The following is an 11,169-nucleotide window of genomic DNA, read 5'->3' as shown; positions in this document are numbered from 1 at the left end:
GAAGGGATTTCTGCATCGCATTGTGACTGGGGATGAAAAATGGGTTCATTACGATAATCCCAAACGCAGAAAATCATGGGGAATTCCCGGCCATGCTTCCACGTTGTAATTGCATCGTTTAAAAGTCACAACAAATTTACAACAAATAAATTACACAACTTTGCCAATTTTCGAGATATCTCAAATCCGCTTACGACATCTTTCTTAGAATTGTTTGTAATGATTTTCCATTCTTTTGTAGTTGCACCGTTTAAAAGTTATAACACATTTACAATAAACAAATTACGTAACTTTGACAATTTTCGAGATATCTCAAATCCGCTTACGGAAACTTTCTTAGAATCATTAACAGAATTAATAAATAATACGCATACATTTTATATTAAAAAAAAAGCATAAAGTATATAAATACATAAAAAGAAAAAAAAATATATAAAATTTACAAAATCTCCAAAAAATATTAGGTATACAACTTTGCTTCCGCCGTTTTTTTCCGAAATTCGAGGCTTTATTGTAAAAAACTGGTTATACATTTATGATTCAAAGTATTGTCCATTGCTGGCCACTACTTTCTCCCATCTTTCGGGTAGCGTACGAATCCCGCGTCGAAAAAACTGGTCATCTTTGAGGCTATCCACGAATCGATCTAATTTTTTACTTCTTCATAAGACCGGAAGTGCTGGTCAGCCAGGCCGTGTGCCATTGATTGAAACAAGTGATAGTCAGAGGGAGCAACGTCTGGAGAATACGGCGGGTGGGATAGGACTTCCCATTTCAACATTTCCAAGTATGTCTTGACCACTTTCGCAACATGGGGTCGAGCATTGTCATGCTGCAAAATCACTTTATCGTGTCTCTCGTTGTATTGCGGCCGTTTGTCTTTCAATGCTCGGCTCAAATGCATCAATTGCGTTCGATACCAATCGCCTGTGATTGTTTCAGTCAGTTTTAACAGTTCATAATACACTACGCTGAGCTGGTCCCACCAAATACAGAGCATGACCTTGGAGCCGTGAATATTCGGTTTGGCCGAATTTCGGAAAAAAACGGCGGAAGCAAAGTTGTATACCTAATATTTTTTGGAGATTTTGTAAATTTTATATATTTTTTTTTCTTTTTATGTATTTATATACTTTATGCTTTTTTTTTAATATAAAATGTATGCGTATTATTTATTAATTCTGTTAATGATTCTAAGAAAGTTTCCGTAAGCGGATTTGAGATATCTCGAAAATTGTCAAAGTTACGTAATTTGTTTATTGTAAATGTGTTATAACTTTTAAACGGTGCAACTACAAAAGAATGGAAAATCATTACAAACAATTCTAAGAAAGATGTCGTAAGCGGATTTGAGATATCTCGAAAATTGGCAAAGTTGTGTAATTTATTTGTTGTAAATTTGTTGTGACTTTTAAACGATGCAATTACAACGTGGAAGCATGGCCGGGAATTCCCCATGATTTTCTGCGTTTGGGATTATCGTAATGAACCCATTTTTCATCCCCAGTCACAATGCGATGCAGAAATCCCTTCCGTCTTTGCCTTTCAAGCAGCTGTTCACAAGCAAACAAACGCTGTTCAACATCTCTTGGCTTCAATTCGTACGGCACTCAATTTCCTTGCTTCTGAATCATTCCCATGGCTTTGAGGCGTTTTGAAATGGTTTGTTGAGTCACTCCCAATGATCGTGCCAATTCTTCTTGATTTTGACACGAGTCTTGCTCAAGTAATGCCTCCAATTCTGCATCTTCGAAAACCTTCTCTCTTCCACCGCTATGCCGGTCTTCGACGTCAAAATCACCGTTCTTGAAGCGTTGAAACCACTCACGACACGTTCTTTCACTAATAGGCCTCACCATAAGTATTTGAGAGCATTCGATGAGCCTCAGCCGCAGATTTCTTCATATTGAAGCAAAAAATTAAAACCTACAAATGACGAGAATTTGGCTCGTAAACTGACATTTTCAATTGAGAATAACTTTATGATGCAGACACCAATCGATTAATGTTTCTATGGGGTTACAGATGCCCAAGTTTATTGTATGACGTCTATGATCTATTTATTTCGACCACTACTTACCGCTAAAGCCATCTATAGGAAAACGGCGGAAGCAAAGTTGTACATCTAATTTAAACCGTAATTTAACCGTAATTTAAACCGTTATTTAAAATCGTTAATTTTAAATAGTTTAAATAACGCGAGCGCGGCGTAACAGCGGCTCCTCCGCAATACAAAAGATCCCGGATACGATCTCCAGTAGAAAATTTTCGTACGCCCGTAACACTCGGAAGATAATGGCAAACCACCGAATAGTATACTTGCCCTGGAAACTTTTCTAAAAATTCGTCATTCGGAATCGACGTTGAATTGACTCATATGATACAATATTGTGTATAACCAGCGTGCGTAAGCATATGAGAGAAGTCATCATGTTCCTAAGATATCTCAAGAATTAATAAAATTATATTTTTTGTTTATCGTTAATGTGTGTAACTTTTAAACGGTGCAACTACAAACGACCAGAATATCACTACAAACAACTACAAACGATTCTGAATCACAAGGGGATATGAATTATCTTGAAAAACTATTGGGAGTACAAATAAGTTTCCGCCGTTTCCAAAAGACGGCGCTACTAATAAACTATAAAATTGTTTGATGTAAAACAACATATCATAAGATTAGACATCCGGCAACACCATAATCTTGAAATATTAGCGATTATGTATCAGCATCATATATTTTTTTTGTACGAAAATGTCGAGTTTTGAGCCGAATAAGCGTCATTTGCGGGAACTTTTAATTTACTTCTTTAATTTGAAGAAATCTGCAGCTGAGGCTCATAGATTGCTTGTAGAAGTATATGGTGATGCTGCCTTAAGTGAGAGAAGTTGTCGTGAGTGGTTTCAAAAGTTTAAGAATGGTGAATTTGACGTCGAAGACAAAGAACATAGCGGAAGGCCGAAAGTGTACGAAGACGCGGAATTGGAAGCATTATTGAATGAAGATTCGTGCCAAACGTAAAAAGAATTTGCACTTACATTAGGAGTGACTCAACAAACAATTTCATATCATTTGAAATCATCTACCCCACCCGCCGTATTCTCCAGACATTGCTCCTTCCGACTACTACTTGTTCCGATCGATGACGTATGGCCTGAGCAGCACTTCACATCATATGAAGATACCAAAAATTGTATCGATGATTGGATAACCTCCAGAGCAAAAGATGAAGCGTTCTTCCGTTGCGTATCCACATGCTACCAGAAAGATGGGAAAGATGAGTAGTGGCTAGCGATGGCCATTATTTTGAATAAAATATTATATATCGTTCTTTTACAATAAATGCTTAATTTTTGATAAAAAACGGTGGAAACTTATTTGTACTCCTAATAAAAAAATTCATTTTTTACAATTGTTTAAATAATTATATCTCACGAACAGTGCAACTACAAATGAAAATTATTTTATTACAATCTACTATAAACTTTTCTATAAGAAACTATCCTTAAAAGTGATTAATTTCAAATCGGGGGATTTTTTCAAGTTGTGATGTTTATTTTTTGCGCTATTAAAATTTTCTATAAGAAACTATCCTTAAAAGTGATTAATTTCAAATCGGGGGATTTTTTCAAGTTGTGATGTTTATTTTTTGCGCTATTAAAATTTTCTATAAGAAACTATCCTTAAAAGTGATTAATTTCAAATCGGGGGATTTTTTCAAGTTGTGATATTTATTTTTTGCGCTATTACAAACAAAATGTTGTTACATTCAACTACATACGAAGATTTTTGGGAAAAAACAAAAACCATATTGCTATAAATCGAGTGCTAGTTCAAAGCCAAGATGAATTGTCCGTGGTAACATATAAGCGCGAAATGTTCTTACTTTGAGAGGTTTTACTGTTATGAATATGTGAGGAAATTTATGAACTTGTTTAATGTCAGAAATTCATCAGCTTCGGCTCTTTTAAATTCCCATTCTTTACAAAATTCTCTACTGGTTTTAGATAACAAAATATGAATGACCCAGACAACAAAATGTTGTTGTGCTAGTTTCGTGAGATTTTGTGTGATTTGTGACACATTATCTCCAATTGTCTGAGATCAGCATACGACTCCTTGGAAATTAATGGCAATTCTATCAATGTTTGAATGAGATGATGAATAACTTCTTTTATTTTCGAATCTTCGTTTTAACAATTGCCAAGCAATTTCGTAATTACGCTAGTAATTTCTAGCGAGGGTTATTACCTTTCATTATATATTACCTTTTAAACTTTACCGGTCAATGCTGATCTTAGATAATGGAACTTTTAGACAGAAGGAATGATGGTATTTGATGCGATAAGTGACTGGAATAAATCTCGAAACGGTATCTAAGATTCAAAATTTTCGTCGAATTTGGGCAGCTCGTCAGGAACGTTGGAAGCCAAGTAGCGGGTTTAAATACAAATGCTCGTCACCAATGTCGGGTTGCAATGTCATGCTGCGGAGAAGTTGCTCGTTCGATTAGCTTTCGTGCGGCTGTTAACCTGTAATATTTATTCTCAAATTGTTGTTTCCTCTGAGATGCGCTTGTGTTTCGTCTAAATCTTCGATCTCGCCTTGAATCACATCAAATTCTGTAAAAGTCCACTTTTTTGATTCACAGTGGTAGCTCATTTTTGTCTTCTTGTTCTGTATTAATGCGACTGAAATTATCGAAGGCTGTTAGTTTTGCTTTAATTCTACCGCGTTTTTTAATTAGAAGTTCGCCATGATACTAACCTATGATTATTCTTAGATTTCAAGTGAACAAGCCCTTCCGAGCAGTTTCAATAATGAAAGAAAATAATGTTAGCAAATCTACAAGCGTTGGCCCGAGAAGATTTTGTGCGCAACTAAGTAATGCGAGTTAATGCATGCCTTATACTAATAAGGAAGAAAGGCATTAATTATTAATTAATTTGCCCGTTATCAATATATCGCAATATAATCGAATATAAACATGAATTCGTGATTACGATTGTGACGAATAATCATCTCAATGCGTTGTGATCTTCGCATGTGCGATGATGGAAAGTAGAGCTGTTGGAATGCATCAATGATACGGCTCAAACTGATGAAGAGGCCGTGCGCTGCTTCCTCGGAGAAATCCTGTGACGTCTTGTTGAAACGGGAGAGGCGCTGCTTGTCACTCTGATGTAAGGACGGTCCGAAGATGACTCGCTTGTATGCGTGAGATGCCTCATGTCTCGCTCATATGCGCGAAATGCTTTGTATGGTCAGTTTTATGCGCAATTCGCATAAAGTGAAATGGATTAAACATGACGCAAGTATCGAGATGCGATTGTGGCTCGCGCTCATGTAAATAATGCGACTTTTTGGCGTCATGGCGATTCATGTGGACGTAAGGTATTGCGTTCTTATGTGTAAGAAGTAGTGATAGCTTACTTGCTAATTCTAGCCTTGAGTTGAGAGCAATTCAATGTCCCACTACTAATCGCTGAAAGATGAAAAACATGAAATAGTTTCAACAATATAATCGTGGGAGACAATTTTGAGAATACATAATTTCAACAAGATTGCACCACATTACGGAAGAAACGTCATTATCTTAGTACAGTGTTTCCTAAGAGATGGATAAGTGCAAGAGGAGCTATCGAATGGCCTCCTAAATCGCGCGACCTAATACCTCTCGATTATTTTCTGGGGTTAAAAGAGAGAGAGTTTACAAAAATGAAACCAAATAATTTGGATGAATTACAATAAATCAGATTCTTCAGGAAGCAGCTCTTATCCCTCATGATTACATTCAAAATGCTATTTCATTTTTTAACCATTAGATAGTTTATTATCAAACAGTTGATGATACTCATTCTGAACAATTGATATAAACCTTTCCACACTTGTCTTAATTGGTTACAAACTCCCAGCGCGCGCGCGCGCGCGCACACACACACATACACACACACACACACACACACACACATTCCTTCCCACATGCACTTTTATCCACACGTGCCTGCACAAAGTCTCTGTCACGTCCACGTCGTGAGCTTTCCACTACTACGAAATCCCAATGTTTAAATGATCATAACTCTGCGAAAAAAATCGTAGAGACCATGCATTGTTCTCATCTTGGAAGGCCCTTTCAAACAAACCCTCACTCGATGTGCAATTTAAGATTTTTCCGCCCGCCTTTCTCCTCGCCCCCAGGGATGTTAAAATAGGTTTTTTTGATATTAAATAATAGATTTTATGATGCCATTTGCATTCCTATAAACCTTAATCCTCTATATCGTACCGTTCAGAAGTTACTTAGGTGTCTCGATTTTTTTTCCTCATCCTGTATATATCAATTTTCGTATATATAACATTTTACATTTTAATTAGATGTTCAAGTCCAATTTTAAGAACTCCACGCTGTTTCTTCATGCAAACTACTAGTCTGTAGACTATTATTTTGTAAGTACAGAAATGAATACAGATTGTACAATTTTTATATGAAGAAAATGTTGAACAATTCTGAAGCGAATTGGATTAAGAAATGGTAAAGAAGATCTCAATTTCGAAATTTCGAATGTTTTGTTGTTCTCAGCATAGATTCCATCTTACAGACATGTATTAATGCCATATATTTTAATCCTGGAAAAGGATTTTTAAATCAGTAAGAGAGGAAAAAAGTACTTGTTATACAAAAATTCTATTGTAAAAATTTCTATGGTTTAGTTGGTAGTAATACAGACGACTTTAGGGTTCCCTTAAAGATCGTCAATTCTATGCAAATTTTCCATGTCCGTACAAAAAAGTTGCGAAGAAAATTGAAGAACGCTGACATTATCGATAATTGATTTAAATTTGCGATTATCAACATAAATTTTTATATCATTAAATTGACGATTTTTTATTTAAATGTTCTATCTAGATACGTATGCATATTTATAATACTATAATACCATAATATACAGGGTGAATCAGATTTGTTGAACTTTTTACCCTATGAGAAAATAATTAATTGCACACGTTATAATTCAATTAGGTATAAAATCGATAATTTTCTCTTTTCAACGACTCTAATTCATCCTGTATATACTTATAATACTATAATACTATAATACTACAATATTCTGCATATTGCTGCAAAATTACAATTTCTTTCTCTACAGTTATCATCTTTGTTGATAATCAAACCCAGACGATAAAAATCTTAATTTTAATTAAAACTCAAGTATTAAATGAATTTTAAATATGTGTGCATGTCTACGAAACTAATAAATCATAAAATTATTACTATACGAAAACAAGTCAATAAGTTTTTAGAAAAACATAGTAAAACACATTTTTTTTGATTTATTTTTATTTTTCACATAGTCTCCTTTTAGCTCGATATACTTGATCCAACGGTTTTACAACTTTTTCAAGCCGTCCGAATAATATGATTTGTCCAATCCTTTAAAATAAGCCTTTGTTCTATGAGCTGGTGAATCTCTTTCCTCCGAATCATTTCTTCAGGTTTGGAAACAGGAAATAGTCGCAGGGGGCTAAATCTAGCGAATATGCTGGATGGGGAATTCGTAGCGGAATTCGTTTGGCCATTGGTACCGGGCACCGTGTAAACCCGTGCATTGTTTTGATGCACTTTCTTCTTCGCCAAATGGGGACGTTTTTTCTTTAAAATGTTATTGAAACGATCCATAATAAATAAATAAGGTTGTAATCGCCGTTTACTTCGACGGAAAATCGATATGAATTATACCGCGTGCATCTCAAAAAATTGTTACCTTTTCAGCCGACTTTACAATCTTCGGAACTGGTTCACCTGGTGAAGTCCATTGTTTTTTGATTGTTCCTTCATCTCGGGTGTGAAGTAATGGATCCATGTTTCATCTACAGTAATGAATCGACGCAGAAATTCATCTGGATTACGTTGAAATATCTTCATTGTTTTGAAATCGTGCTTATGGTCCACAGTGAGTAAACGTGGCACCCATCTTGCTAATAGCTTTTTCATACCCAATTGTTCGTGCAAAATTGAAATCACTGTGTCATGGCAATATATTTATGGCTTCAACAAGTTCGCGCACTTTCACTCGTCAATCAGTTAAAACAATATTGTGGACTTGATGATTTCTGGCAGCCTTAACGAGACGTCCCGAACGAGGTGGTCTCATCACATGTGGATGTACGACTATATTTAAATTCATTCACCCAATTGTATACAGTCGCAAATGCTGGTGCAGATGTGCTATGAACATTATCCAACTCGGCTTTGATTTCTTTCGGCGTTAAATCTTTCATATGTAGATGTTTGATTACTGTACGGAACTTGTTTTTTTCCATTTTGCAAAAAATACAAAAGTTTCGCTTTAATCTACAGAAATGAAACCACGCGATGAATTCCATTCAAAAATTTGACAGCAATCAGCCGAGAAATGCTACTTGTCAAAAAGTAATGTGACTGCCCTCTGACAGATTTTCTAAGAACTTATTGACTTGCTCTCGTATTATCAGTTTATTACTCATAACTCACTTAGAGTTCAACAGGAACGTGAACTCCTGTAAGAATGTCGATCATTAATACAATAGTATCTCGTCAGTATAGGTGATACATCGCATATAGTGTCATATCGGCGGTTTAATTAATAACATGTTGATTCTGCTAATATATTTACGCATGTAAGATGACATTGAGGAGACTTTTGTTGTCTCTTTTCAGTAAAAAAAAATAAATAGTGTAATTATATCATCAAGAAGTACAAACTATATCATTCAGAATTCTAATTATCATATGACTGTATTTTTCTGATTATTTTGATTAGAATGTTTAATGAATTTAACTATAAGTATCTGATTTATACCTTTCTGGTTGAACTTATTAGATTTTCAATTTATATAAATGCATTTTTCTCGTATCTTTTTTTAAGAAAAAAAAATTATTGTGCAGTGTGTACTGATAATATTTCTTGAATCACAAGATATTCGCAATAAAAGTTGAAATTGTGAGGCATCTTGTATTTTACTTGATACAATTAACATGTTACAGACAAATAGAACAAGAATAAAGATTTCAAATTTCCAACAATGTCTTACCAGCCGTGGAAGCCCTTATGACAATGGGTTCTCCATCCTCCCTCCGCCAGGATACTCTCGGAGGTGGATGTCCTGTCGCGCGACAGCTCAAAGTCGCGTTGTCACCTTCTGCTACTGCCAAATCGGCGCTAGTGTCACCCCCATAAACGATATCGGGCGGCACTACGGAACAAATCATTCATATCAATAAGTTTGTAACCTATCCTTTCTCTTTATCGCACGAATTCTTTATAAAAATTATTATGTAAAATTAGCACTTTGTTGAAACATCTTTGAAATAACGAGCGTTCTTGAGGCGTATTTATACGATAAGGTCAGGGTAAAAAGCGGAGAGAATAGATAATCGACTTAAGAAACGGGAGAGATGGAAAAGTAATTTTATTAGAAAGGTCTTTTTGTTGTTATTTTATGCATATGTTTTTGTTTTTTCGTTTGTTCAGGCAAATTCAAAGATTATGTATATGTGAAGCTCCTTGCTTCGTTCCTTGCGTATCGATTTGCGCGTTCTTTAAATAGACATATAAGTAGGTAACGTTAATGTTATGTATTACTTTTTCGCGAAATTTGCAATATCGTTTTTGATGTTTAGGACTAATTAAAATTGATACCTTCTGAGAAAGAATATGTAGTATCATTTTTGATATTTAGGACTAATTAAAATTGATACCTTCTGAGAAAGAATATGCAAAGCATAACAAAAAATAAAAAGAAATACAATTTATTAATAAAATAATTATTATCGTTAGAATTAATGTTCTAAAGAATTTTAGAACATTAATTCTAACGATAATAATTATTTTTAGAATTACACAAGGAGTCTGTGTATACATATTAAATTCTTAATTACTACATACTAAATTCTCAATTTATTATATTCTGTAATGTGTTATTATATTAATTTGTATTGTAGGAAAAGATTGTTTAGATATACAGGGTGCGTTAGTTAAATCCAGATAAAACAAAGTTTATTAAAATGCCATTTTATTCAGAAAAAATTTGAAAACACACAAAAATTTTTGTGTATATCCCTTGAGGGATTCTCTCTGAGATCTGTTGCTCAATATAACCTTCATTTGCTGCGATCCTATGCCTAAAGCGCAAGCACGCTCTTTTTAAAACTACTCTTTGTTTAAATTCATGAATTTTGCCTCAATAGCAGTTTGATGGCTACGTTGGGGTATTTGGACTTGTTAGACACCCTTTCAATAACGCCTCACACAAAATAATCTAGAAGATTTAAATCTGGATTATTAGAAGGCTAAAATTCCTTGGACTAAAACGCGTCCACGTTATCAGAAAGTCAATTTTGCACTAAATGGCTTGTGTGAGCTGGTGTGCCGTTGAAAAATGTATGGCCTTCTGGAGGCTGTAGTTTCCATCCATGATATCACTACAATCCTCAGAATCCGGAGGTAAATTTCCGCGGGAAGGAAGTTCATGATAGTTTCTCTTTTTTTGAAAAATAAAGCTGCACGATGTCATTGGAGGCAGCACTTAGGACGTGAACATTCGCCGGAAACTTCATCTTGGTTATTACGAGGGCATCCTGGGGATCATGAGCGAAGCTGTCATCAACAGTCGTTCCCCCGATTCACTTTTACATCAAGTAAAAATCTTATAGGAAAAAAATCTGAGGCGATCCGCGGTTTCGTGCTTTAGAACAAAGAAACAAATTGCAACGGACAACTCTTCTCTTGGCCTTGACATTCTCAGACAACATTTGTCGTATCTTGAGCACATAAGACATATATCTCAAATTCTCTTCAGTGCATGGCATTACTTACTCCCAGGGTAATAAACAATTTCCAAAGCGAAACCCCTAAATTTTCCGAAATGAACTTTTGAGATAGTCGGTGTCCTTACAGTCTTCTCTCTCGAATGGCTCTATACCGAGTTAGTAGAACCTTCTTCAGACTTCTTCATGTTTGCATACTTTTGCGCGATGTAAACGGTTGCGGTATCTGAAGAATCATTTCGGTTGGTACACGTCCGTCGCAAAGCGCTTCAATTATCCACTTTTAGTTGTATTCCGCACTTGATCTCACTAACTCAGAAATTTTGAGATTATACATGTTTTATACAAACATCTGACT

The 11,169-nt window shown here is 35.1% G+C and overlaps 1 protein-coding gene across 1 annotated transcript in view; it reads right to left on the bottom strand.

Annotated features, from left to right (window-relative positions):
* Positions 1–9,238, bottom strand: part of LOC108691112 (lachesin-like) — a gene marked incomplete at its 5' end in the record, with an annotated part of 59,145 nt that extends 49,907 nt beyond the window's left edge. Inside the window, one exon of the mRNA XM_018198761.1 lies at positions 9,077–9,238. Within this exon, the coding sequence (XP_018054250.1) occupies positions 9,077–9,238 (162 nt within the window). The remainder of the gene's footprint in view (positions 1–9,076) is intronic.
* Positions 9,239–11,169: the final 1,931 nt, after the last annotated feature.

This window comes from Atta colombica, unplaced genomic scaffold, assembly GCF_001594045.1.
Source record: "Atta colombica isolate Treedump-2 unplaced genomic scaffold, Acol1.0 scaffold4, whole genome shotgun sequence".
Taxonomy (NCBI): domain Eukaryota; kingdom Metazoa; phylum Arthropoda; class Insecta; order Hymenoptera; family Formicidae; genus Atta; species Atta colombica.
The sequence above is the reverse complement of the archived record's forward strand: the minus strand, read 5'-3'. Positions and strand labels throughout refer to the sequence as shown.